Source organism: Embiotoca jacksoni, unplaced genomic scaffold (genome assembly GCF_022577435.1).
Source record: "Embiotoca jacksoni isolate LCO1_2020_lvr unplaced genomic scaffold, fEmbJac1.0.p SCAF_7, whole genome shotgun sequence".
In the NCBI taxonomy this organism is placed as follows: Eukaryota; Metazoa; Chordata; class Actinopteri; family Embiotocidae; genus Embiotoca; species Embiotoca jacksoni.
In genome coordinates this window covers 1,148,493-1,175,386 of record NW_027185425.1, presented here as the reverse complement: position 1 = coordinate 1,175,386, position 26,894 = coordinate 1,148,493, and the positions used below count along the sequence as shown (strand labels likewise).

General features: G+C 37.4%; 6 protein-coding genes and 1 long non-coding RNA gene across 8 annotated transcripts in view; 1 reads left to right on the top strand and 6 right to left on the bottom strand.

Annotated features, from left to right (window-relative positions):
- Nucleotides 1–1,349, top strand: part of LOC138215026 (uncharacterized) — a 29,931-nt gene extending 28,582 nt beyond the window's left edge. The window contains exon 43 of the mRNA XM_069176954.1: nt 348–1,349. The gene's annotated coding sequence lies outside the window, so the exon portion shown is untranslated. The remainder of the gene's footprint in view (nt 1–347) is intronic.
- Nucleotides 1,191–2,150, bottom strand: LOC138215027 (C-type lectin domain family 4 member E-like). Its single transcript, XM_069176956.1, has 4 exons — nt 2,089–2,150; nt 1,942–2,006; nt 1,725–1,849; nt 1,191–1,643 (listed from the first exon to the last, which is right to left on the bottom strand). Exons 3-4 carry the CDS (start codon nt 1,817–1,819, stop codon nt 1,469–1,471), a joined length of 270 nt encoding a protein of 89 aa, XP_069033057.1. The 5' UTR covers nt 1,820–1,849; nt 1,942–2,006; nt 2,089–2,150; the 3' UTR covers nt 1,191–1,468.
- An 870-nt stretch (nt 2,151–3,020) lies between these two features.
- LOC138214588 (galactose-specific lectin nattectin-like) lies at nt 3,021–7,097 on the bottom strand. Its single transcript, XM_069176318.1, has 8 exons — nt 7,070–7,097; nt 6,857–6,931; nt 5,769–5,891; nt 4,841–4,918; nt 4,307–4,372; nt 3,912–4,063; nt 3,694–3,818; nt 3,021–3,606 (listed from the first exon to the last, which is right to left on the bottom strand). The coding sequence occupies exons 2-8, from the start codon at nt 6,882–6,884 to the stop codon at nt 3,432–3,434; spliced, it is 747 nt and encodes a 248-aa protein (XP_069032419.1). The 5' UTR covers nt 6,885–6,931; nt 7,070–7,097; the 3' UTR covers nt 3,021–3,431.
- Nucleotides 7,098–9,875: 2,778 nt separating this feature from the next.
- On the bottom strand, nt 9,876–12,137 carry LOC138214689 (hepatic lectin-like). Its single transcript, XM_069176463.1, has 6 exons — nt 11,887–12,137; nt 11,434–11,511; nt 10,898–10,963; nt 10,503–10,654; nt 10,285–10,409; nt 9,876–10,197 (listed from the first exon to the last, which is right to left on the bottom strand). Exons 1-6 carry the CDS (start codon nt 12,038–12,040, stop codon nt 10,023–10,025), a joined length of 750 nt encoding a protein of 249 aa, XP_069032564.1. The 5' UTR covers nt 12,041–12,137; the 3' UTR covers nt 9,876–10,022.
- A 1,686-nt stretch (nt 12,138–13,823) lies between these two features.
- LOC138214687 (CD209 antigen-like protein C) lies at nt 13,824–17,598 on the bottom strand. The gene is made up of 8 exons (XM_069176460.1): nt 17,569–17,598; nt 17,356–17,430; nt 16,055–16,177; nt 15,648–15,683; nt 15,043–15,046; nt 14,719–14,893; nt 14,501–14,625; nt 13,824–14,413 (listed from the first exon to the last, which is right to left on the bottom strand). The coding sequence occupies exons 2-8, from the start codon at nt 17,381–17,383 to the stop codon at nt 14,239–14,241; spliced, it is 666 nt and encodes a 221-aa protein (XP_069032561.1). The 5' UTR covers nt 17,384–17,430; nt 17,569–17,598; the 3' UTR covers nt 13,824–14,238.
- A 2,724-nt stretch (nt 17,599–20,322) lies between these two features.
- On the bottom strand, nt 20,323–21,697 carry LOC138214686 (uncharacterized). The gene is made up of 4 exons (XR_011179646.1): nt 21,668–21,697; nt 21,455–21,529; nt 20,729–20,851; nt 20,323–20,357 (listed from the first exon to the last, which is right to left on the bottom strand). It is a non-coding gene; the product is annotated as an uncharacterized lncRNA (long non-coding RNA).
- Nucleotides 21,698–22,595: 898 nt separating this feature from the next.
- Nucleotides 22,596–26,387, bottom strand: LOC138214630 (hepatic lectin-like). 2 transcript variants are annotated; one of them, XM_069176386.1, is made up of 8 exons: nt 26,349–26,387; nt 26,136–26,210; nt 25,342–25,464; nt 24,422–24,499; nt 23,886–23,951; nt 23,491–23,642; nt 23,273–23,397; nt 22,596–23,185 (listed from the first exon to the last, which is right to left on the bottom strand). In XM_069176386.1, the coding sequence occupies exons 2-8, from the start codon at nt 26,161–26,163 to the stop codon at nt 23,011–23,013; spliced, it is 747 nt and encodes a 248-aa protein (XP_069032487.1). In that variant the 5' UTR covers nt 26,164–26,210; nt 26,349–26,387; the 3' UTR covers nt 22,596–23,010. The 2 variants fall into 2 exon arrangements, with proteins under 2 accessions (XP_069032487.1, XP_069032485.1); XM_069176384.1 differs by lacking the exons at nt 26,136–26,210; nt 26,349–26,387 and having other exon boundaries at nt 25,342–25,581.
- Between the last annotated feature and the right edge of the window lie 507 nt (nt 26,388–26,894).

The window sequence follows — 26,894 nt, the reverse complement described above, 5'->3', positions numbered from 1 at the left end:
AAAGTTGCGATTTCTTTTAGACTACTACCTCATAATGACTCATATTTAATCACTTCTTATGATAATAAGCATGCTGCACATCACTTAAATGTTTTAGTTCTAACCTTTTGTTTTTAATTATATGAACTGACCGAGCCATGATGCTCAAAATTACGAAAGAAAATCATCGCTTTGCGGAACAGTTGGTCTGTGAGTGTAACATGGAAGAGAAAGACTCCGTAGAAATAAAGGATTTTTAAATAATATTAATTCTGAAGTGTGGATAAAACTAATGTTTTAATGTACATTATTCTTCATACCCATAAGACCACATTTCCCATAAACCATCTCATTTCTGTTTTTTCCAGAAACAAGACTGCACCTCAGACTTGTATTGTGATTTGGCGCTGTATAAATAAAATTGAGTTGCATTGAATTGCCCATTAGCCAGAATACAATATATTGAATACACTTTCTCCAGCCCTGCACACTTGATATGTGCATCATATTAAAGCCTGGGAAACATAATGACTGACAAACTTTCTCGAGCTCCATTTTGAGCACCCGGTTCGTGGAGGTCTTCGGGTTCAACATTTCAAACGCAAACAGGACATCCAAAGAATTGAAGCTTTTTATTCCCAATAAAGACAATATAATACAAAAAAAATTTAAAACTTTAATTTCATATTCTACCTGATGAGTCTGTTTCTTTGTGTCCTTTTATATTTATAAACTGTAACAGTTGGATCAGTGGTATCCAAACTTTTTCAAGGAAATCTTTCATGTAATCGCTTAAAAGTTACAAAAAGAAAATAACATATTTCACAGATGACCAGTTGTAGCACATTATATGAAGATCAAGAAGGGAAAATATCAGATTATATTATGCAAACAGAGAATTCTTTACCTTTTAAAGGTGCAATATGTCAGAAATGAAGCTACGTCTTGTCATACCACTGTCTACACTGAGAACTGTAACATCTAGTCTGACCTCAGTCCGGCTCAGTTTTAGTTTGCGTTTTCTTGACTCGCTTTTAGTTGGAAGTCACGTTCAGCTAATTTAACCCCTCTGAAGTGTGTTTAACAAACAGCAAACTAAACATATTAACACCGTCCACCGCCCCACCGATGTGGTGGATCACCAATTCAACAGAGATTATACAATTAGCTGCCTTTTATAAACTGTCATTACATAGACAACATTTGCATCAAGAGCCTTCATCCTTCTTCCTCTCATGTTGGACTGAGGGCACACAAGAAGCTACAGTGACTCACGATCACCTGCTGAGGTGCAGGGTGGTAAAACGTAAAATACCAAAACGTCTTTGACGTAAAGTCACGCTGCACCTTTAAGCATGTCTGCTGAGCGTCTTAAAATGTTTGGAAGTCCTTCCATTGTTTTTACATTATCTTAAGAAAAAATGCTTCACTCCACCTTCTGTATCCTGTAACGAGACTGTTTCATGGGCTGACTGAATTTTAGACATGTTTAGACAAATACTCGTTGTGGTTTCTCACAAATACTTCTTTGAGGCACTTTGCAGGATCGATCGAACCAACTTTTCAGTTGATCACTGTCATCCCTCCCCATCCTCACGCAGTCTTGTCCATCAGGACCTTCCCCCTTCCAGTCGTCCGGCTGCCCGGTGTCCCAAAACATCAAACTAAGAGATGAAAACAGAAAGAACTTGTTCAATAAAACTGGGCAACTTTGGTTCTGAAACTTGTTTCCACCACAATCAAACCTTTTGTCCAGTGGTGAGCCGTCCACCCACAACCATCTGCCCTCTTCCTTTGCGTCTGTCAGTCCGATCCAGAACATGTCCTGAAAATCCATCATAATGTCTTTCACTCGTCTGTGTAGGAACGTCTGAGTAGGAAAAGTTGATGAAAAGATTTTTCTATGTTGAGATGAAGAAACGTGATTAAAATGTGAGACCGTGAACCTGCAGTGTTTCTTACCTGCTCGTCTCTGCTGTCTATCTTCACCAGGTCTCCTCCTTTATGTCCACATTCCTGTCTGCTATCTACCCAGGGTGGACATCCATTCATGGTATTTATTTATTTCTGTTATATCTTCCAGAAGAAAATTCAAGCATCAACACTCACCATAAACGTTTCCTCACTTCTCTCTTTCGGCTCTTCAGAGAGAAATTCAGCATGACAGCTTTATGTTTTAGAACTTTCTGTCCGAAAAAAGTCTTCCTGTTAAATTTAAAGGATGTGGAGGAGGTTTGGTCTCCAGTCTAGTTCCTCAAGGTTGAAAAACTGTTTTCATTTTCCTTTAATTTCAATAAAACTAGTTATTTATATTCTAAAAAGTTGAGGTCACAAATGATTTGTTGGTCCATTTTTGTTTAGTTTGACTTTAATGTCATTGATGTAAAATATTCAGGAGGCACAGATGAGGACTTGCTGCCCTCTTCTGGTCCTTTTATGTTGTACATAAAAGTAGACACAGTGTCCAGGTCTGGAAAATAAAGGGTCTTAAACTGCAATACCACGGAGGGCCACTGGGGGTTGGCTCCAAAAAGGGCTGCGGCTCCATTCAACTTCTATCATTAAATACAAAGTCAATCAATTTTTACAACAAGTCAGTTTGGTGTCGTTCACTAAAGTCACTCCTTCTTATCAGTTTTCCGGCTGTCTATCTGAAAATAATCCTGTCATTAATTAGATATTAGGTCTCAAAAAGCGGTATGTTTTGGGGCATGTCTGATTGATTGACAGGCCTGTGGTGCAGTCAGGTTTGATCCTCCCCAGCTCGTCCAAACATGGTCCCTTTTAGCTGAAATGCTGAACTCGAAACACATTGTGTCTTAATTTATGGAATCAAATATCCAACTTCAAAATGATGATGGCTAAATGACAGGGAGAGACTGACAAATGTTTTGTAACGTTTTGAATTGACATAAACAGTCCTCATGTCTGCATATTTTTAGCACTAACAGAACCCCATAAATCTGAACTTCTTTTTTCGGGAAATTGTTTTTGCAAATGTTTAAAAGTTGAAAACAAAGAGAGGAAACCAGACAGTTTAATTGTTTAATATATTTCATCAGGGAATCCGCTGGTTAAACACATGTAATGAGAACATGAAGCCTTCTTATGCTACTGTACACGTGATTCCTACCTGACATACTTCCACAAAGCTGTATTTTAAAGTCCCATTCATTCATCAAATTTGAGTTTATGAAAATCATCTTACGGCACAAACACAGAGCTGACTTGTTGCAGGAGATCTTTGTTGTGACTCTTTCTTCAGTATGACAACAGTTCACTTAAATACACCACATAAAGCAAAGCAGGAGACACGTTGTGATTTCTCTCAACATGTCTGCAGGGCATCTTTAAATGTGTGAGTCCTCACATTGTTTTAGCTTCACCTTAATAAAAATAGCATCACTCCACCTTCTCTATCTTGGACTGAGTTTTATAGACTGAACTGAATTTCAGACGGACACAGCGCTTTTCTCACAAATACGTCTGTGAGGTATTTTGCAGGATTTATCAAACCAACACATCAGGTCATGAGATCCATCTTTCTCTCCCATCCTCACACAGTCTTCTCCTTCAGGATTTTCTATATTCCAGTTGTCCGGCTCCCTTTTGTACCAGAAAGTCAAACTGCAAGAGGAAGAAAAGAAAAGATGGGTTCAATAAAAATGGATAACTTTGATATAATGGACTGAAATGTTTTCACAACAGTCAAACCTTGTGTCCAGCGGTGAACCGCCCACCCACAACCATCTGCCCTCTTCCTTTGAGTCCGTCAGTCCGATCCAGAACCGGTCCTCATGTTCCATCATTTGGTCTCTCAGTCGTCTCTCCAGGAATTCCTGAGTTGGAAGAGCTGATTAAAACTTTTCTGTGCTGAGATGAAGAAACATACGGATGTGATGGAAGATGTGAGAACCTGCAGTGTTTCTTACCTGCTCATCTCTGCTGTCTATCTTCACCAGGTCTCCTCCTTTATGTATACATTCCTGTCTGCTATCTTCCCAAGTTGATTTATTGATGGAGAAATAATAACACTGTCCTCCATGATGCTCCCAGCCTTCATCACACTGCACACTTGTCCTGTCTTGGAAGAGATCACAGCAAACACTTCAGTCAGTCAGCTGGAAGAAATCACTGTTAATATCTGTGTAAGTTGGAAGCAGCAGCAGTTTTGTTACAGAGTTAAAGTTTGTGACTTTTTAATTGATCAGTTGAGATAATGTGAAAAGGATTTCTCTCCCACAGGTGCAGCATACTGCTCTAGAACAAGACAGCAGTGTGCTGTCAGTCCATCAATGTTTCACTGTATAAAAGACCAAATCACTACCTTCCTTAGTTAAATCTTCAGGAGGTTTCTGGCTCCAAGGCTGCACCGTGCTGCCTGGTTTTATTCCTGTTAGGAAAGAATATAAAAAGATTTTACTTTCATCAGTCTTATTAGTGTACCAATGAAAACTCACTATTACTATTCGTCACACTTCTTATACTGATGAGAACAGATAGATTTTTGTTTCATGAAGTATTTCTCAAAGGCTTTATTCCCATTTCAGGACATCAAAGTTCAGCAGCTGCATTGACAGACTCAAAACTGTATCAGGAATCTTCTAGTTCATGTCTTTATTTCAGAACCTCTGCAGAGAAGCAACAAAACATTTTCAATCTGCGGTCACAGATGTCGAACATAAACAAGATCAAACCGATTCAAATCAGTTGTCTTTCATCTGTTGAAAATAAACCAAATACGGTTGTAAACAATCTAGATTTGAATCCAAAAAGAGTCGACAGTTAAAGTGACCTGAATCGCTGAATAAGACTTTTGAGACTAAACCTTCAGGACAGTTTCAAACCCCATCGGTCTTACCTGTGAGATCTTTCCTCTGAGCTTCATTCTCCTCTGTTAACATTTGGAGATTTTTCTTCATCAGCCAGTAAACAAACGCTAATTAAATACAAGAAAGGAGTTCAGGTCAGATTAAGTCAAATTGATGATGTATTTTTAAACTTTACTGGATTTAAAGTTAAAAAAAAAAAAGAACAAAACTGAAACATTTTGTTCATTTCATCTCATTTTGGCTGATATTACTAAAGTTTTCCAAAATAAAATAAAGTCTGATATGATAAGAAAAGTCCTGGTCTGTTGTGTGTTGTAATGTGAGGACTTGATAAAACGGAGACAAGGTGCAGATCGGGGCACAGCGGCCTCAACAACCACTACGGTGCTTCATAAAGTTAAAAGCAAAGCCTGAAGAGACTTACGCTGGCACACAAGGCTGACTGATGTTCAAATGTATATCAAGTCCAGTCTTTGATTTTTATGAAATTTGAAATAAATTCCAAAACCATGTGTTTCATTCATAATTATGGATATTGAGTGTCGACTAAAAGGGCAAATACCAGGTTTTTTTGCCAGTTAAAGCGTACAAAAAGTGACTTACTTTTACTTTATAAAGCGACTATATATTCTTTGTATAAAAATCCTTGTTTTATACCATTACCGTCAACATTTTTCCTGCTCATGTAATTTACAACCCTTTTTTGAAAATTTGGGACCAAATACATTTTTTAAAAAAAACATTTTTCATAAAATAGTAAAATTTCTAAGTTTCATCATTTAATATGTTGTGTTTTGTCTTTTTTCAATTACATGGGTTTACTTGATTTTCATTTGTATTCTGTTTTTATTTCCATTTTACACAGCGTCCCAACTTCTTTGTTAACTGATTTTTACTGTAAATCAGCAACTTGATTGTTTTTGATGTTAAACTGCATCAATAAAACTACAAACTTACAGAGCCGGTAAATAACAATGAGAGCGGCTGCCAGGAGAGCACAGAGAACCAGCAGGGCCACTCTCTCCGATCTGACCTTTGACCTTCTCTTTGGTTTTGCAGGTTGAGATTCAGGAGCTTCAACTGGAGAATGACAAGAACAACTGCGCATCATCTCAACAAATTAAACAAACACATAAAAGTCTGGTCCTGCACGAATCAGCGTGTCCTTCGTTAAACTCTGTTATAAAACATGCTTTCAAAAAGGTTTTTCTATTAAGGACAGGAAAACCACTTATCAGTTAACTTAAATCATATTTAAGTGTTTATTATCTTACAGTATTTATCAGATACAACAACAGTCAGAAGTTTCTAATGCGGCCAACTGTGAGCTGCATTAGAACAACAGGAAACTTGAGGTTAGTTTGGTACATCATCTATCTGATAGGAGTATGTGAAAATATCCTACAGTTCTGCTTTTTCTACTTTTTAAGTCCTGTTTCTTTTTCATTTTAAACACTTGATTGTGTGTTTATTTCTGTCAGCCTGTCTGTCGGACTTTATTCCAACATAATTATAACTCATTACTGCTGAAAAAGAGGAGTCATGAACAAAGCTTCATAAATGAGGTTTAAATCTGTAAACGTTCGGCGAGAAAAAACTGTAAATGTTCATTATTTGTCAGATACAACAACAGTCAGAAGTTTCTCATGATTTCAACTGTGAGCTTTATGAGAACAACAGGAAACACGATGTTTGTTTTAAACACTTAGAGAATCAGATAGCAAACTGTAAAAATACTCATACTTATCATCACTTTATTTTTGCCTTTACGTCCTCATTTTTCCTCTTTTTAAACATGCGATTAAATGGTTTATTCTCTTTCTTTCTTTCTTTCTTTCTTTCTTTCTTTCTTTCTTTCTTCCCATGAATAAGGTTTAAATGTTACAAACGTTGTATAGTTATGATACAACACTGCTAATGGCCTCAGGTTTTGTAAAACTATAATAAGTTGTATTATGCCAGTATAAACAGGTTATTAATGTTTGGAAATATATGTTGACTCTTCACCTTCTTGTTGATTTACTGTAACATTAATGTTTTCTTACCGTTGATGTAGCTCTCTGGACGGCTCATCACGACGAGGTTTCAGGATCCTGACTTCACGGTGAGTCCAACTGTCTCTGCAACACAAACACATTTATCCTTCAAACATTCATATCTTAATGAAACTTTGACAAATTTCAGAAAAAACATCCCTTCATGGTATTTATTTATTTCTGTTGTATCTTTGAGAAGAAAATTCAAGCATCAACACTCACCATAAACGTTTCCTCACTTCTCTCTTTTGGCTCCTCAAAGAGAAATTTTGCATGACAGCTTTATATTTCATAACTTTCTCAGAAGAAAAAACTTCCTGTGAAATTTAAAGGATGTGGAGGAGGTTTGGTCTCCAGTCTAGTTCCTCAAGGTTGAAAAACTGTTTTCATTTTCCTTTAATTTCAATAAAACTAGTTATTTATATTCTAAAAAGTTGAGGTCACAAATGATTTGTTGGTCCATTTTTGTTTAGTTTGACTTTAATGTCATTGATGTAAAATATTCAGGAGGCACAGATGAGGACTTGCTGCCCTCTTCTGGTCCTTTTATATTGTACATAAAAGTAGACATAGTGTCCAGGTCTGGAAAATAAAGGGTCTTAAACTGCAATACCACGTAGAGCCACTGGGGGTTGGCTCCAAAAAGGGCTGCGGCTCCATTCAACTTCTATCATTAAATACAAAGTCAATCAATTTTTACAACAAGTCAGTTTGGTGTCGTTCACTAAAGTCACTCCTTCTTATCAGTTATCCGGCTGTCTATCTGAAAATAATCCCGTCATTAATTAGATATTAGGTCTCAATAAGCGGTATGTTTTGGGGCATGTCTGATTGATTGACAGGCCTGTGGTGCAGTCAGGTTTGATCCTCCCCAGCTCGTCCAAACATGGTCCCTTTTAGCTGAAATGCTGAACTCGAGACACATTGTGTCTTAATTTAAGGAATCAAATATCCAACTTCAAAATGATGATGGCTAAATGACAGGGAGAGACTGACAAATGTTTTGTAACGTTTTGAATTGACATAAACAGTCCTCATGTCAGCATATTTTTAGCACTAACAGAACCCCATAAATCTGAACGTTTTTTTTCGGGAAATTGTTTTTGCAAATGTTTAAAAGTTGAAAACAAAGAGAGGAAACCAGACAGTTTAATTATTTAATATATTTCATCAGGGAATCCGCTGGTTAAACACATGTAATGAGAACATGAAGCCTTCTTATGCTACTGTACATGTGATTCCTACCTGACATACTTCCACAAAGCTGTATTTTAAAGTCCCATTCATTCATCAAATTTGAGTTTATGAAAATCATCTTACGGCACAAACACAGAGCTGACTTGTTGCAGGAGACCTTTGTTGTGACTCTTTCTTCAGTATGACAACAGTTCACTTAAATACACCACATACAGTGGGTACGGAAAGTATTCAGACCCCTTTACATTTTTCACTCTTTGTTTCATTGCAGCCATTTGCTAAAATCAAAAAAGTTCATTTTATTTCTCATTAATGTACACTCAGCACCCCATCTTGACAGAAAAAAACGGAAATGTAGAAATTTGTGCAAATTTATTAAAAAAGAAAAACTGAAATATCACATGGTCATAAGTATTCAGACCCTTTGCTGTGACACTCATATTTAACTCACATGCTGTCCATTTCTTCTGATCCTCCTTGAGATGGTTCTACTCCTTCATTGGAGTCCAGCTGTGTTTAATTAAACTGATTGGACTTGATTAGGAAAGGCACACACCTGTCTATATAAGACCTTACAGCTCACAGTGCATGTCAGAGCAAATGAGAATCATGAGGTCGAAGGAACTGTCCAAGGAGCTCAGAGACAGAATTGTGTCAAGGCACAGATCTGGCCAAGGTTACAAAATAATTTCTGCAGCACTCAAGGTTCCTAAGAGCACAGTGGCCTCCATAATCCTTAAATGGAAGAAGTTTGGGACGACCAGAACTCTTCCTTGACCTGGCCGTCCAGCCAAACTGAGCAATCGTGGGAGAAGAGCCTTGGTGAGAGAGGTAAAGAAGAACCCAAAGATCACTGTGGCTGAGCTCCAGAGATGCAGTAGGGAGATGGGAGAAAGTTCCACAAAGTCAACTATCACTGCAGCCCTCCACCAGTCGGGGCTTTATGGCAGAGTGGCCCGACGGAAGCCTCTCCTCAGTGCAAGACATATGAAAGCCCGCATAGAGTTTGCCAAAAAACACATGAAGGACTCCCAGACTATGAGAAATAAGATTCTCTGGTCTGATGAGACCAAGATTGAACTTTTTGGCGTTGATTCTAAGCGGTATGTGTGGAGAAAACCAGGCACTGCTCATCACCTGCCCAATACAATCCCAACAGTGAAACATGGTGGTGGCAGCATCATGCTATGGGGGTGTTTTTCAGCTGCAGGGACAGGACGACTGGTTGCAATTGAAGGAAAGATGAATACGGCCAAGTACAGAGATATCCTGGAAGAAAACCTCTTCCAGAGTGCTCTGGACCTCAGACTGGGCCGAAGGTTCACCTTCCAACAAGACAATGACCCTAAGCACACAGCTAAAATAACAAAGGAGTGGCTTCGGAACAACTCTGTGACCATTCTTGACTGGCCCAGCCAGAGCCCTGACCTAAACCCAATTGAGCATCTCTGGAGAGACCTGAAAATGGCTGTCCACCAATGCTCACCATCCAACCTGACGGAACTGGAGAGGATCCCCAAATCCAGGTGTGAAAAGCTTGTTGCATCATTCCCAAGAAGACTCATGGCTGTACTAGCTCAAAAGGGTGCTTCTACTCAATACTGAGCAAAGGGTCTGAATACTTATGACCATGTGATATTTCCGTTTTTCTTTTTTAATAAATTTGCACAAATTTCTACATTTCTGTTTTTTTCTGTCAAGATGGGGTGCTGAGTGTACATTAATGAGAAATGAAATGAACTTTTTTGATTTTAGCAAATGGATGAAATGAAACAAAGAGTGAAAAATTTAAAGGGATCTGAATACTTTCCGTACCCACTGTAAAGCAAAGCAGGAGACACGTTGTGATTTCTCTCAACATGTCTGCAGGGCATCTTTAAATGTGTGAGTCCTCACATTGTTTTAACTTCACCTTCATAAAAATAGCATCACTCCACCTTCTCTATCCTGTACTGAGTTTTATAGACTGAACTGAATTTCAGACGGACACAGCGCTTTTCTCACAAATACGTCTGTGAGGTATTTTGCAGGATTTATCAAACCAACACATCAGGTCATGAGATCCATCTTTCTCTCCCATCCTCACACAGTCTTCTCCTTTAGGATTTTCTATATTCCAGTTGTTCGGCTCCCTTTTGTCCCAGAAAGTCAAACTGCAAGAGGAAGAAAAGAAAAGACGGGTTCAATAAAAATGGATAACTTTGATATAATGGACTGAAATGTTTTCACAACAGTCAAACCTTGTGTTCAGCGGTGAACCGTCCACCCACAACCATCTGCCCTCTTCCTTTGAGTCCGTCAGTCCGATCCAGAACCGGTCCGCGGGTTCCATCATTTGATCTCTCAGTCGTCTCTCCAGGAATTCCTGAGTTGGAAGAGCTGATTAAAACTTTTCTGTGCTGAGATGAAGAAACATACGGATGTGATGGAAGATGTGAGAACCTGCAGTGTTTCTTACCTGCTCATCTCTGCTGTCTATCTTCACCAGGTCTCCTCCTTCAAATATACATTCCTGTCTGCTAACTTGCCAGGTTAATTTATTGATGGAGAAATAATAACACTGTCCTCCATGATGCTCCCAGCCTTCATCACACTGCACACATGTCCTGTCTTGGAAGAGATCACAGCAAACACTTCAGTCAGTCAGCTGGAAGAAATCACTGTTAATATCTGTGTAAGTTGGAAGCAGCAGCAGTTTTGTTACAGAGTTAAAGTTTGTGACTTTTTAATTGATCAGTTAAGATAATGAGAAAAGGATTTCTCTCCCACAGGTGCAGCATACTGCTCTAGAACAAGACAGCAGTGTGCTGTCAGTCCATCAATGTTTCACTGTATCAAAGACCAAATCCCTACCTTCCTTAGTTAAATCTTCAGGAGGTTTCTGGCTCCAAGGCTGCACCGTGCTGCCTGGTTTTATTCCTGTTCGGAAAGAATATAAAAAGATTTGACTTTCATCAGTCTTATTAGTGTACCAATGAAAACTCACTATTACTATTCGTCACACTTCTTATACTGATGAGAAAAGATAGATTTTTGTTTCATGAAGTATTTCTCAAAGGCTTTATTCCCATTTCAGGACACATCAAAGTTCAGCAGCTGCATTGACAAACTCAAAACTGTATCAGGAATCTTCTAGTTCATGTCTTTATTTCAGAACCTCTGCAGAGAAGCAACAAAACATTTTCAATCTGTGGTGACAGATGTCGAACACAAACAAGATCAAACCGATTCAAATCAGTTGTCTTTCATCTGTTGAAAATAAACCAAATACGGTTGTAAACAATCTAGATTTGAATCCAAAAAGAGTCGACAGTTAAAGTGACCTGAATCGCTGAATAAGACTTTTGAGACTAAACCTTCAGGACAGTTTCAAACCCCATCGGTCTTACCTGTGAGATCTTTCCTCTGAGCTTCATTCTCCTCTGTTAACATTTGGAGATTTTTCTTCATCAGCCAGTAAACAAACGCTAATTAAATACAAGAAAGGAGTTCAGGTCAGATTAAGTCAAATTGATGATGTATTTTTAAACTTTACTGGATTTAAAGTTAAAAAAAAAAAGAACAAAACTGAATCATTTTGTAAATCCCATCATAACCCTCTTTCCAAAAAAGTTGGGACCAAAATATAAATGAGAATATTTTTAATGTTTCTCAGTTTCAACATTTAATATGTTGTGTTTTGTCTTTTTTCAATTACATGGGTTTACTTGATTTTCATTTGTACTCTGTTTTTATTTCCATTTTACACAGCGTCCCAACTTCTTTGTTAACTGATTTTTACTGTAAATCAGCAACTTGATTGTTTTTGATGTTAAACTGCATCAAAAAAACTACAAACTTACAGAGCCGGTAAATAACAATGAGAGCGGCTGCCAGGAGAGCACAGAGAACCAGCAGGGCCACTCTCTCCGATCTGACCTTTGACCTTCTCTTTGGTTTTGCAGGTTGAGATTCAGGAGCTTCAACTGGAGAATGACAAGAACAACTGTGCATCATCTCAACAAATTAAACAAACACATAAAAGTCTGGTCCTGCACGAATCAGTGTGTCCTTCGTTAAACTCTGTTATAAAACATGCTTTCAAAAAGGTTTTTCTATTAAGGACAGGAAAACCACTTATCAGTTAACTTAAATCATATTTAAGTGTTTATTATTTGACAGTATTTATCAGATACAACAACAGTCAGAAGTTTCTAATGCTGCCAACTGTGAGCTGCATTAGAACAACAGGAAACAAGATATTTATTTTTGACACTTAGTGAATCAGACCTGTGAAAATATCACTTCTATGTGTCATCACTTCTTTATTTTTTTCTTTTATGTCTTCATTTTCCCTCGTTTTAAACACATGATTACATGGTTTATTATCATCTTTCTTTCTTTCTTTCTTTCTTTCTTTCTTTCTTTCTTTCTTTCTTTCTTTCTTTCTTTCTTTCTTTCTTTCTTTCTCCCCATGAATAAGGTTTAAATGTTACAAATGTTGTATAGTTATGATACAACACTGCTAATGGCCTCAGGTTTTGTAAAACTATAATAAGTTGTATTATGCCAGTATAAACAGGTTGTTGATGTTTGGAAATATTTGTTGACTCTTCACCTTCTTGTTGATTTACTGTAACATTAATGTTTTCTTACCGTTAATGTAGCTCGCTGGACGGCTCATCACGACGAGGTTTCAGGATCCTGACTTCACGGTGAGTCCAACTGTCTCTGCAACACAAACACATTTATCCTTCAAACGTTCATATCTTAATGAAACTTTGACAAATTTCAGAAAAAAAACATCCCTTCATGGTATTTATTTATTTCTGTTGTATCTTTTAGAAGAAAATTCAAGCATCAACACTCACCATAAACGTTTCCTCACTTCTCTCTTTCGGCACTTCAAAGAGAAATTCAGCATGACAGCTTTATATTTTAGAACTTTCTGTCCGAAAAAAGACTTCCTGTGAAATTTAAAGGATGTGGAGGATGTTTGGTCTCCAGTCTAGTTCCTCAAGGTTGAAAAACTACTTTCATTTTCCTTTAATTTCAATAAAACTAGTTATTTACATTCTAAAAAGTTGAGGTCACAAATGATTTGTTGGTCCATTTTTGTTTAGTTTGACTTTAATGTCATTGATGTAAAATATTCAGGAGGCACAAATGAGGACTTGCTGCCCTCTTCTGGTCCTTTTATATTTTACATAAAAGTAGACACAGTGTCCAAGTCTGGAAAATAAAGGGTCTTAAACTGCAATACCACGGAGGGCCACTGGGGGTTGGCTCCAAAAAGGGCTGCGGCTCCATTCAACTTCTATCATTAAATACAAAGTCAATCAATTTTTACAACAAATCAGTTTGGTGTCGTTCACTAAAGTCACTCCTTCTTATCAGTTTTCCGGCTGTCTATCTGAAAATAATCCCGTCATTAATTAGATATTAGGTTTCAGAAAGCGGTATGTTTTGGGGCGTGTCTGATTGATTGACAGGCCTGTGGTGCAGTCAGGTTTGATCCTCCCCAGCTCGTCCAAACATGGTCCCTTTTAGCTGAAATGCCGAACTCGAGACACATTGTGTCTTAATTTAAGGAATCAAATATCCAACTTCAAAATGATGATGGCTAAATGACAGGGAGAGACTGACAAATGTTTTGCAACGTTTTGAATTGACATAAACAGTCCTCATGTCTGCATATTTTTAGCACTAACAGAACCCCATAAATCTGAACGTTGTTTTTTCGGGAAATTGTTTTTGCAAATGTTTAAAAGTTGAAAACAAAGAGAGGAAACCAGACAGTTTAATTGTTTAATATATTTCATCAGGGAATCCGCTGGTTAAACACATGTAATGAGAACATGAAGCCTTCTTATGCTACTGTACATGTGATTCCTACCTGACATACTTCCACAAAGCTGTATTTTAAAGTCCCAGTCATTCATCAAATTTGAGTTTATGAAAATCATCTTACGGCACAAACACAGAGCTGACTTGTTGCAGGAGACCTTTGTTGTGACTCTTTCTTCAGTATGACAACAGTTCACTTAAATACACCACATAAAGCAAAGCAGGAGACACGTTGTGATTTCTCTCAACATGTTTGCAGAGCATCTTTAAATGTGTGAGTCCTCACATTGTTTTAACTTCACCTTCATAAAAATAGCATCACTCCACCTTCTCTGTCCTGTACTGAGTTTTATAGACTGAACTGAATTTCAGACGGACACAGCGCTTTTCTCACAAATACGTTTGTGAGGTATTTTGCAGGATTTATCATACCAACACATCAGGTCACAAGATCCATCTTTCTCTCCCATCCTCACACAGTCTTCTCCTTCAGGATTTTCTATATTCCAGTTGTCCGGCTCCCTTTTGTACCAGAAAGTCAAACTGCAAGAGGAAGAAAAGAAAAGACGGGTTCAATAAAAATGGATAACTTTGATATAATGGACTGAAATGTTTTCACAACAGTCAAACCTTGTGTTCAGCGGTGAACCGCCCACCCACAACCATCTGCCCTCTTCCTTTGAGTCCGTCAGTCCGATCCAGAACCGGTCCGCGGGTTCCATCATTTGGTCTCTCAGTCGTCTCTCCAGGAATTCCTGAGTTGGAAGAGCTGATTAAAACTTTTCTGTGCTGAGATGAAGAAACATACGGATGTGATGGAAGATGTGAGAACCTGCAGTGTTTCTTACCTGCTCATCTCTGCTGTCTATCTTCACCAGGTCTCCTCCTTTATGTCCACATTCCTGTCTGCTATCTTCCCAAGTTGATTTATTGATGGAAAAATAATAACACTGTCCTCCATGTTGCTCCCAGCCTTCATCACACTGCACACATGTCTTTTCTTGGAAGAGATCACAGCAAACACTTCAGTCAGTCAGCTGGAAGAAATCACTGTTAATATCTGTGTAAGTTGGAAGCAGCAGCAGTTTTGTTACAGAGTTAAAGTTTGTGACTTTTTAATTGATCAGTTGAGATAATGTGAAAAGGATTTCTCTCCCACAGGTGCAGCATACTGCTCTAGAACAAGACAGCAGTGTGCTGTCAGTCCATCAATGTTTCACTGTCTAAAAGACCAAATCCCTAACTTCTTTAGTTTTACTTCAGGAGGTTTCTGGCTCCAAGGCTGCACCGTGCTGCCTGGTTTTATTCCTGTTAGGAAAGAATATAAAAAGATTTGACTTTCATCAGTCTTTTTAGCGTACCAATGAAAACTCACTATTACTATTTGTCACACTTCTTATACTGATGAGAACAGATAGATTTTTGTTTCATGAAGTATTTCTCAAAGGCTTTATTCCCATTTCAGGACATATCAAAGTTCAGCAGCTGCATTGACAAACTCAAAACTGTATCAGGAATCTTCAAGTTCTTGTCTTTATTTCAGAACCTCTGCAGAGAAGCAACAAAACATTTTCAATCTGCGGTCACAGATGTTGAACACAAACAAGATCAAACCGATTCAAATCAGTTGTCTCTCATCTGTTGTAAATAAACCAAATACGGTTGTAAACAATGTAGATTTGAATCCAAAAAGAGTCGACAGTTAAAGTGACCTGAATCGCTGAATAAGACTTTTGAGACAAACCTTCAGGACAGTTTCAAACCCCATCGGTCTTACCTGTGAGATTTTTCTTCATCAGCCAGTAAACAAACGCTAATTAAATACAAGAAAGGAGTTCAGGTCAGATTAAGTCAAATTGATGATGTATTTTTAAACTTTACTCGATTTAAAGTTCAAAAAAGAACAAAACTGAAACATTTTGTAAATCCCATCATAACCCTCTTTCCAAAAAAGTTGGCACCGAAATATAAATGAGAATATTTTTCATGTTTCTCAGTTTCAACATTTAATATGTTGTGTTTTGTCTTTTTTCAATTACATGGGTTTACTTGATTTTCATTTGTATTCTGTTTTTATTTACATTTTACACAGCGTCCCAACTTCTTTGTTAACTGATTTTTACTGTAAATCAGCAACTTGATTGTTTTTGATGTTAAACTGCATCAATAAAACTACAAACTTACAGAGCCGGTAAATAACAATGAGAGCGGCTGCCAGGAGAGCACAGAGAACCAGCAGGGCCACTCTCTCCGATCTGACCTTTGACCTTCTCTTTGGTTTTGCAGGTTGAGATTCAGGAGCTTCAACTGGAGAATGAAGAGAACAACTGTGCATCATCTCAACAAATTAAACAAACACATAAAAGTCTGGTCCTGCATGAATCAGTGTGTCCATCGTTAAACTTTGATATAAAACATGCTTTCAAAAAGGTTTTTCTATTCAGGACAGGAAAACCACTTATCAGTTAACTTAAATCATATTTAAGTGTTTATTATTTGACAGTATTTATCAGATACAACAACAGTCAGAAGTTTCTAATGCTGCCAACTGTGAGCTGCATTAGAACAACAGGAAACAAGATATTTATTTTTGACACTTAGCGAATCAGACCTGTGAAAATATCACTTCTACATATCATCACTTCTTTATTTTTTGCCTTTGTGTCTTCATTTTCCCTCGTTTTAATGTTAGGTTCAGAACTATAACATAGCGCTGATAGAATAAGAATCGAACCCACAGTCAGACAAAAACAAGGCTTGGACCCAAAACTGAGTTTTACTTGCAGCAAGGGAAGTCCGTGCAGGGTCTTAGAGTTGTAAGCTCTTCACCTGGCATCAGCCAACTCCCAATCAGACTTCCCTCTGCTCCTTTTATTGTATGTATGTGGTTACAAAACATCACGTGATTACATTACTATAGATAAGGTCACATGTTGTGTACCGTGAGTGTATAGGGGTTCAATGCTCTTTGCACCCTATATGAGTATGTTTGCTTTTAATCAATGTGTGTGCTAAACTAGATAAGCCAGTTCCTTTGTTGCAAGAGAGGAACTCGTGCTTTGTGTATGTAGTAGTGACCTTTCAACGACAGTTATCTACATAGACTAACAGAAACTTTTCAAACATAACAGTAACTTAATTTACACACTGACAATGAGTTACTATTTTTCCGAACATTTAAAGACATGATTACATGGTTTATTATCTTCCTTTCTTTCTTTCTTTCTTTCTTTCTTTCTTTCTTTCTTTCTTTCTTTCTTTCTTTCTTTCTTTCTTTCTTTCTTTCTTTCTTTCTTTCTCCCCATGAATAAGGTTTAAATGTTACAAACGTTGTATAGTTATGATACAACACTGCTAATGGCCTCAGGTTTTGTAAAACTATAATAAGTTGTATTATGCCAGTATAAACAGGTTATTAATGTTTGGAAATATATGTTGACTGTTCACCTTCTTGTTGATTTACTGTAACATTAATGTTTTCTTACCGTTGATGTAGCTCTCTGGACGGCTCATCACGACGAGGTTTCAGGATCCTGACTTCACGGTGAGTCCAACTGTCTCTGCAACACAAACACATTTATCCTTCAAACGTTCATATCTTAATGAAACTTTGACAAATTTCAGAAAAAACATCCCTTCGTGGTATTTATTTATTTCTGTTGTATCTTTTAGAAGAAAATTCAAGCATCAACACTCACCATAAACGTTTCCTCACTTCTCTCTTTCGGCACTTCAGAGAGAAATTCAGCATGACAGCTTTATATTTTAGAACTTTCTGTCCGAAAAAAGACTTCCTGTTAAATTTAAAGGATGTGGAGAATGTTTGGTCTCCAGTCTAGTTCCTCAAGGTTGAAAAACTGTTTTCATTTTCCTTTAATTTCAATAAAACTAGTTATTTATATTCTAAAAAGTTGAGGTCACAAATGATTTGTTGGTCCATTTTTGTTTAGTTTGACTTTAATGTCATTGATGTAAAATATTCAGGAGGCACAGATGAGGACTTGCTGCCCTCTTCTGGTCCTTTTATATTGTACATAAAAGTAGACATAGTGTCCAGGTCTGGTAAATAAAGGGTCTTAAACTGCAATACCACGGAGGGCCACTGGGGGTTGGCTCCAAAAAGGGCTGCGGCTCCATTCAACTTCTATCATTAAATACAAAGTCAATCAATTTTTACAACAAGTCAGTTTGGTGTCGTTCATTAAAGTCACTCCTTCTTATCAGTTTTCCGGCTGTCTATCTGAAAATAATCCCGTCATTAATTCGATATTAGGTCTCAATAAGCGGTATGTTTTGGGGCATGTCTGATTGATTGACAGGCCTGTGGTGCAGTCAGGTTTGATCCTCCCCAGCTCGTCCAAACATGGTCCCTTTTAGCTGAAATGCCGAACTCGAAACACATTGTGTCTTAATTTATGGAATCAAATATCCAACTTCAAAATGATGATGGCTAAATGACAGGGAGAGACTGACAAATGTTTTGTGACGTTTTGAATTGACATAAACAGTCCTCATGTCAGCATATTTTTAGTACTAACAGAACCCCATAAATCTGAACGTTGTTTTTTCGGGAAATTGTTTTTGCAAATGTTTAAAAGTTGAAAACAAAGAGAGGAAACCAGACAGTTTATTTGTTTAATATATTTCATTAGGGAATCCGCTGGTTAAACACATGTAATGAGAACATGAAGCCTTCTTATGCTACTGTACACGTGATTCCTACCTGACATACTTCCACAAAGCTGTATTTTAAAGTCCCATTCATTCATCAAATTTGAGTTTATGAAAATCATCTTACGGCACAAACACAGAGCTGACTTGTTGCAGGAGATCTTTGTTGTGACTCTTTCTTCAGTATGACAACAGTTCACTTAAATACACCACATAAAGCAAAGCAGGAGACACGTTGTGATTTCTCTCAACATGTTTGCAGGGCATCTTTAAATGTGTGAGTCCTCACATTGTTTTAACTTCACCTTCATAAAAATAGCATCACTCCACCTTCTCTATCCTGTACTGAGTTTTATAGACTGAACTGAATTTCAGACGGACACAGCGCTTTTCTCACAAATACGTCTGTGAGGTTCTTCGCAGGATTTATCAAACCAACACATCAGGTCATGAGATCCATCTTTCTCTCCCATCCTCACACAGTCTTCTCCTTCAGGATTTTCTATATTCCAGTTGTTCGGCTCCCTTTTGTACCAGAAAGTCAAACTGCAAGAGGAAGAAAAGAAAAGACGGGTTCAATAAAAATGGATAACTTTGATATAATGGACTGAAATATTTTCACAACAGTCAAACCTTGTGTCCAGCGGTGAACCGTCCACCCACAACCATCTGCCCTCTTCCTTTGAGTCCGTCAGTCCGATCCAGAACCGGTCCTCATGTTCCATCATTTGATCTCTCAGTCGTCTCGCCAGGAATTCCTGAGTTGGAAGAGCTGATTAAAACTTTTCTGTGCTGAGATGAAGAAACATACGGATGTGATGGAAGATGTGAGAACCTGCAGTGTTTCTTACCTGCTCATCTCTGCTGTCTATCTTCACCAGGTCTCCTCCTTCAAATATACATTCCTGTCTGCTAACTTGCCAGGTTAATTTATTGATGGAGAAATAATAACACTGTCCTCCATGTTGCTCCCAGTCTTCATCACACTGCCCACATGTCCTGTCTTGGAAGAGATCACAGCAAACATTTCAGTCAGTCAGTTGGAAGAAATCACTGTTAATATCTGTGTAAGTTGGAAGCAGCAGCAGTTTTGTTACAGAGTTAAAGTTTGTGACTTTTTAATTGATCAGTTGAGATAATGTGAAAAGGATTTCTCTCCCACAGGTGCAGCATACTGCTCTAGAACAAGACAGCAGTGTGCTGTCAGTCCATCAATGTTTCACTGTATAAAAGACCAAATCCCTAACTTCTTTAGTTTTACTTCAGGAGGTTTCTGGCTCCAAGGCTGCACCGTGCTGCCTGGTTTTATTCCTGTTAGGAAAGAATATAAAAAGATTTGACTTTCGTCAGTCTTATTAGCGTGCCAATGAAAACTCACTATTACTATTCGTCACACTTCTTATACTGATGAGAACAGATAGATTTTTGTTTCATGAAGTATTTCTCAAAGGCTTTATTCCCATTTCAGGACATATCAAAGTTCAGCAGCTGCATTGACAAACTCAAAACTGTATCAGGAATCTTCAAGTTCATGTCTTTATTTCAGAACCTCTGCAGAGAAGCAACAAAACATTTTCAATCTGTGGTCACAGATGTCGAACACAAACAAGATCAAACCGATTCAAATCAGTTGTCTCTCATCTGTTGTAAATAAACCAAATACGGTTGTAAACAATCTAGATTTGAATCCAAAAAGAGTCGACAGTTAAAGTGACCTGAATCGCTGAATAAGACTTTTGAGACAAACCTTCAGGACAGTTTCAAACCCCATCGGTCTTACCTGTGAGATTTTTCTTCATCAGCCAGTAAACAAACGCTAATTAAATACAAGAAAGGAGTTCAGGTCAGATTAAGTCAAATTGATGATGTATTTTTAAACTTTACTCGATTTAAAGTTCAAAAAAGAACAAAACTGAAACATTTTGTAAATCCCATCATAACCCTCTTTCCAAAAAAGTTGGCACCGAAATATAAATGAGAATATTTTTCATGTTTCTCAGTTTCAACATTTAATATGTTGTGTTTTGTCTTTTTTCAATTACATGGGTTTACTTGATTTTCATTTGTATTCTGTTTTTATTTCCATTTTACACAGCGTCCCAACTTCTTTGTTAACTGATTTTTACTGTAAATCAGCAACTTGATTGTTTTTGATGTTAAACTGCATCAATAAAACTACAAACTTACAGAGCCGGTAAATAACAATGAGAGCGGCTGCCAGGAGAGCACAGAGAACCAGCAGGGCCACTCTCTCCGATCTGACCTTTGACCTTCTCTTTGATTTTGCAGGTTGAGATTCAGGAGCTTCAACTGGAGAATGAAGAGAACAACTGTGCATCATCTCAACAAATTAAACAAACACATAAAAGTCTGGTCCTGCACGAATCAGTGTGTCCATCGTTAAACTCTGTTATAAAACATGCTTTCAAAAAGGTTTTTCTATTAAGGACAGGAAAACCACTTATCAGTTAACTTAAATCATATTTAAGTGTTTATTATTTGACAGTATTTATCAGATACAACAACAGTCAGAAATTTCTAATGCTGCCAACTGTGAGCTGCATTAGAACAACAGGAAACAAGATATTTATTTTTGACACTTAGCGAATCAGACCTGTGAAAATATCACTTCTACATATCATCACTTCTTTATTTTTTGCCTTTATGTCTTCATTTTCCCTCGTTTTAAACACATGATTACATGGTTTATTATCTTTCTTTCTTTCTCCCCATGAATAAGGTTTAAATGTTACAAACGTTGTATAGTTATGATACAACACTGCTAATGGCCTCAGGTTTTGTAAAACTATAATAAGTTGTATTATGCCAGTATAAACAGGTTATTAATGTTTGGAAATATATGTTGACTGTTCACCTTCTTGTTGATTTACTGTAACATTAATGTTTTCTTACCGTTGATGTAGCTCTCTGGACGGCTCATCACGACGAGGTTTCAGGATCCTGACTTCACGGTGAGTCCAACTGTCTCTGCAACACAAACACATTTATCCTTCAAACGTTCATATCTTAATGAAACCTTGACAAATTTCAGAAAAAACATCCCTTCGTGGTATTTATTTATTTCTGTTGTATCTTTTAGAAGAAAATTCAAGCATCAACACTCACCATAAACGTTTCCTCACTTCTCTCTTTCGGCTCTTCATAGAGAAATTCAGCATGACAGCTTTATGTTTCATAACTTTCTGTCCAAAAAAAACCTTCCTGTTAAATTTAAAGGATGTGGAGGAGGTTTGGTCTCGAGTCTAGTTCCTCAAGGTTGAAAAACTGTTTTCATTTTCCTTTAATTTCAATAAAACTAGTTATTTATATTCTAAAAAGTTGAGGTCACAAATGATTTGTTGGTCCATTTTTGTTTAGTTTGACTTTAATGTCATTGATGTAAAATATTCAGGAGGCACAAATGAGGACTTGCTGCCCTCTTCTGGTCCTTTTATATTGTACATAAAAGTAGACACAGTGTCCAGGTCTGGAAAATAAAGGGTCTTAAACTGCAATACCACGGAGGGCCACTGGGGGTTGGCTCCAAAAAGGGCTGCGGCTCCATTCAACTTCTATCATTAAATACAAAGTCAATCAATTTTTACAACAAGTCAGTTTGGTGTCGTTCACTAAAGTCACTCCTTCTTATCAGTTATCCGGCTGTCTATCTGAAAATAATCCCGTCATTAATTAGATATCAGGTCTCAAAAAGTGGTATATTTTGGGGCGTGTCTGATTGATTGACAGGCCTGTGGTGCAGTCAGGTTTGATCCTCCCCAGCTCGTCCAAACATGGTCCCTTTTAGCTGAAATGCCGAACTCGAAACACATTGTGTCTTAATTTATGGAATCAAATATCCAACTTCAAAATGATGATGGCTAAATGACAGGGAGAGACTGACAAATGTTTTGTGACGTTTTGAATTGACATAAACAGTCCTCATGTCAGCATATTTTTAGCACTAACAGAACCCCATAAATCGGAACGTTTTTATTCGGGAAATTGTTTTTGCAAATGTTTAAAAGTTGAAAACAAAGAGAGGAAACCAGACAGTTTAATTGTTTAATATATTTCATCAGGGAATCCGCTGGTTAAACACATGTAATGAGAACATGAAGCCTTCTTATGCTACTGTACATGTGATTCCTACCTGACATACTTCCACAAAGCTGTATTTTAAAGTCCCAGTCATTCATCAAATTAGAGTTCATGAAAATCATCTTACGGCACAAACACAGAGCTGACTTGTTGCAGGAGACCTTTGTTGTGACTTTTTCTTCAGTATGACAACAGTTCACTTAAATACACCACATAAAGCAAAGCAGGAGACACGTTGTGATTTCTCTCAACATGTCTGCAGGGCATCTTTAAATGTGTGAGTCCTCACATTGTTTTAACTTCACCTTCATAAAAATAGCATCACTCCACCTTCTCTATCTTGGACTGAGTTTTATAGACTGAACTGAATTTCAGACGGACACAGCGCTTTTCTCACAAATACGTCTGTGAGGTATTTTGCAGGATTTATCAAACCAACACATCAGGTCACAAGATCCATCTTTCTCTCCCATCCTCGCACAGTCTTCTCCTTCAGGATTTTCTACATTCCAGTTGTCCGGCTCCCTTTTGTACCAGAAAGTCAAACTGCAAGAGGAAGAAAAGAAAAGACGGGTTCAATAAAAATGGATAACTTTGATATAATGGACTGAAATGTTTTCACAACAGTCAAACCTTGTGTCCAGCGGTGAACCGTCCACCCACAACCATCTGCCCTCTTCCTTTGAGTCCGTCAGTCCGATCCAGAACCGGTCCTCATGTTCCATCATTTGGTCTCTCAGTCGTCTCTCCAGGAATTCCTGAGTTGGAAGAGCTGATTAAAACTTTTCTGTGCTGAGATGAAGAAACATACGGATGTGATGGAAGATGTGAGAACCTGCAGTGTTTCTTACCTGCTCATCTCTGCTGTCTATCTTCACCAGGTCTCCTCCTTCAAATATACATTCCTGTCTGCTGACTTCCCAAGGTGATTTATTGATGGACAAATAATAACACTGTCCTCCATGATGCTCCCAGCCTTCATCACACTGCACACTTGTCCTGTCTTGGAAGAGATCACAGCAAACACTTCAGTCAGTCAGCTGGAAGAAATCACTGTTAATATCTGTGTAAGTTGGAAGCAGCAGCAGTTTTGTTACAGAGTTAAAGTTTGTGACTTTTTAATTGATCAGTTGAGATAATGTGAAAAGGATTTCTCTCCCACAGGTGCAGCATACTGCTCTAGAACAAGACAGCAGTGTGCTGTCAGTCCATCAATGTTTCACTGTATCAAAGACCAAATCACTACCTTCCTTAGTTAAATCTTCAGGAGGTTTCTGGCTCCAAGGCTGCACCGTGCTGCCTGGTTTTATTCCTGTTAGGAAAGAATATAAAAAGATTTGACTTTCATCAGTCTTATTAGCGTACCAATGAAAACTCACTATTACTATCCGTCACACTTCTTATACTGATGAGAACAGATAGATTTTTGTTTCATGAAGTATTTCTCAAAGGCTTTATTCCCATTTCAGGACATATCAAAGTTCAGCAGCTGCATTGACAAACTCAAAACTGTATCAGGAATCTTCCAGTTCATGTCTTTATTTCAGAACCTCTGCAGAGAAGCAACAAAACATTTTCAATCTGCGGTCACAGATGTCGAACACAAACAAGATCAAACCGATTCAAATCAGTTGTCTCTCATCTGTTGAAAATAAACCAAATACGGTTGTAAACAATCTAGATTTGAATCCAAAAAGAGTCGACAGTTAAAGTGACCTGAATCGCTGAATAAGACTTTTGAGACTAAACCTTCAGGACAGTTTCAAACCCCATCGGTCTTACCTGTGAGATCTTTCCTCTGAGCTTCATTCTCCTCTGTTAACATTTGGAGATTTTTCTTCATCAGCCAGTAAACAAACGCTAATTAAATACAAGAAAGGAGTTCAGGTCAGATTAAGTCAAATTGATGACGTATGTATAAACTTTACTGGATTTAAAGTTAAAAAAAAAAGAACAAAACTGAAACATTTTGTTCATTTCATCTCATTTTGGCTGATATTACTAAAGTTTTCCAAAATAAAATAAAGTCTGATATGATAAGAAAAGTCCTGGTCTGTTGTGTGTTGTAATGTGAGGACTTGATAAAATGGAGACAAGGTGCAGATCGGGGCACAGCGGCCTCAACAACCACTACGGTGCTTCATAAAGTTAAAAGCAAAGCCTGAAGAGACTTACGCTGGCGCACAAGGCTGAGTGATGTTCAAATGTATATCAAGTCCAGTCTTTGATTTTTATGAAATTTGAAATAAATTCCAAAACCATGTTTTTTATTCATAATTATGGATATTGAGTGTCGACTAAAAGGGCAAATACCAGGTTTTTTTGCCAGTTAAAGCGTACAAAAAGTGACTTACTTTTACTTTATAAAGCGACTATATATTCTTCGTATAAAAATCCTTGTTTTATACCATTACCGTCAACATTTTTCCTGCTCATGTAATTTACAACCCTTTTTTGAAAATTTGGGACCAAATAATTTTTTTAATATTTTTCATAAAATAGTAAAATTTCTAAGTTTCAACATTTAATATGTTGTGTTTTGTCTTTTTTCAATTACATGGGTTTACTTGATTTTCATTTGTATTCTGTTTTTATTTCCATTTTACACAGCGTCCCAACTTCTTTGTTAACTGATTTTTACTGTAAATCAGCAACTTGATTGTTTTTGATGTTAAACTGCATCAAAAAAACTACAAACTTACAGAGCCGGTAAATAACAATGAGAGCGGCTGCCAGGAGAGCACAGAGAACCAGCAGGGCCACTCTCTCCGATCTGACCTTTGACCTTCTCTTTGATTTTGCAGGTTGAGATTCAGGAGCTTCAACTGGAGAATGACAAGAACAACTGTGCATCATCTCAACAAATTAAACAAACACATAAAAGTCTGGTCCTGCACGAATCAGTGTGTCCTTCGTTAAACTCTGTTATAAAACATGCTTTCAAAAAGGTTTTTCTATTAAGGACAGGAAAACCACTTATCAGTTAACTTAGATCGTATTTAAGTGTTTATTATTTTACCGTATTTATCAGATACAACAACAGTCAGAAGTTTCTAATGCTGCCAACTGTGAGCTGCATTAGAACAACAGGAAACATATTTATTTTTGACACTTAGTGAATCAGACCTGTGAAAATATCACTTCCACATATCATCACTTCTTTATTTTTTGCCTTTATGTCTTCATTTTCCCTCGTTTTAAACACATGATTACATGGTTTATTATCTTCTTTCTTTCTTTCTTTCTTTCTTTCTTTCTTTCTTTCTTTCTTTCTTTCTTTCTTTCTTTCTTTCTTTCTTTCTTTCGTTCTCCCCATGAATAAGGTTTAAATGTTACAAATGTTAAATATTTATTATACAGTACTGCTAATGGCCTCAGGTTTTGTAAAACTATAATAAGTTGTATTATGCCAGTATAAACAGGTTATTGATGTTTGGAAATATTTGTTGACTCTTCACCTTCTTGTTGATTGACTGTAACATTAATGTTTTCTTACCGTTGATGTAGCTCTCTGGACGGCTCATCACGACGAGGTTTCAGGATCCTGACTTCACGGTGAGTCCAACTGTCTCTGCAACACAAACACATTTATCCTTCAAACATTCATATCTTAATGAAACTTTGACAAATTTCAGAAAAAACATCCCTTCATGGTATTTATTTATTTCTGTTGTATCTTTGAGAAGAAAATTCAAGCATCAACACTCACCATAAACGTTTCCTCACTTCTCTCTTTCGGCTCTTCAGAGAGAAATTCAGCATGACAGCTTTATATTTTAGAACTTTCTGTCCGAAAAAAGACTTCCTGTGAAATTTAAAGGATGTGGAGGATGTTTGGTCTCCAGTCTAGTTCCTCAAGGTTGAAAAACTGTTTTCATTTTCCTTTAATTTCAATAAAACTAGTTATTTATATTCTAAAAAGTTGAGGTCACAAATGATTTGTTGGTCCATTTTTGTTTAGTTTGACTTTAATGTCATTGATGTAAAATATTCAGGAGGCACAGATGAGGACTTGCTGCCCTCTTCTGGTCCTTTTATATTGTACATAAAAGTAGACACAGTGTCCAAGTCTGGAAAATAAAGGGTCTTAAACTGCAATACCACGTAGAGCCACTGGGGGTTGGCTCCAAAAAGGGCTGCGGCTCCATTCAACTTCTATCATTAAATACAAAGTCAATCAATTTTTACAACAAGTCAGTTTGGTGTCGTTCACTAAAGTCACTCCTTCTTATCAGTTTTCCGGCTGTCTATCTGA

What these genes read in the sequence shown, in the direction of transcription:
- LOC138214687 (XM_069176460.1), bottom strand. Translation starts at nt 17,383, where the DNA reads ATGAGCCGTCCAGAGAGCTACATCAACG. An exon ending in TAGACAGCAGAGATGAGCAG is followed by an intron (nt 14,626 to 14,718) that starts GTAAGAAACACT and finishes CTTCCAACTCAG; the next exon opens with GAATTCCTGGAGAGACGACT. An exon ending in GGTTCACCGCTGAACACAAG is followed by an intron (nt 14,414 to 14,500) that starts GTTTGACTGTTG and finishes TTCCTCTTGCAG; the next exon opens with TTTGACTTTCTGGTACAAAA.
- LOC138214689 (XM_069176463.1), bottom strand. Translation starts at nt 12,040, where the DNA reads ATGATGCACAGTTGTTCTTGTCATTCTCCAGTTGAAGCTCCTGAATCT. An exon ending in TCAGAGGAAAGATCTCACAG is followed by an intron (nt 10,964 to 11,433) that starts GTAAGACCGATG and finishes CTTTCCGAACAG; the next exon opens with GAATAAAACCAGGCAGCACG. An exon ending in TGAAGATTTAACTAAGGAAG is followed by an intron (nt 10,655 to 10,897) that starts GTAGGGATTTGG and finishes ATCTCTTCCAAG; the next exon opens with ACAGGACATGTGTGCAGTGT.
- LOC138214588 (XM_069176318.1), bottom strand. Translation starts at nt 6,884, where the DNA reads ATGAGCCGTCCAGAGAGCTACATCAACG. An exon ending in TCAGAGGAAAGATCTCACAG is followed by an intron (nt 4,373 to 4,840) that starts GTAAGACCGATG and finishes CTTTCCTAACAG; the next exon opens with GAATAAAACCAGGCAGCACG. An exon ending in GGTTCACCGCTGGACACAAG is followed by an intron (nt 3,607 to 3,693) that starts GTTTGACTGTTG and finishes TTCCTCTTGCAG; the next exon opens with TTTGACTTTCTGGTACAAAA.
- LOC138215027 (XM_069176956.1), bottom strand. Translation starts at nt 1,819, where the DNA reads ATGATGGATTTTCAGGACATGTTCTGGATCGGACTGACAGACGCAAAG. An exon ending in GGCTCACCACTGGACAAAAG is followed by an intron (nt 1,644 to 1,724) that starts GTTTGATTGTGG and finishes TTCATCTCTTAG; the next exon opens with TTTGATGTTTTGGGACACCG.
- LOC138214630 (XM_069176384.1), bottom strand. Translation starts at nt 25,495, where the DNA reads ATGATGCACAGTTGTTCTTGTCATTCTCCAGTTGAAGCTCCTGAATCT. An exon ending in TGAAGATTTAACTAAGGAAG is followed by an intron (nt 23,643 to 23,885) that starts GTAGTGATTTGG and finishes ATCTCTTCCAAG; the next exon opens with ACAGGACAAGTGTGCAGTGT. An exon ending in GGTTCACCGCTGGACACAAG is followed by an intron (nt 23,186 to 23,272) that starts GTTTGACTGTTG and finishes TTCCTCTTGCAG; the next exon opens with TTTGACTTTCTGGTACAAAA.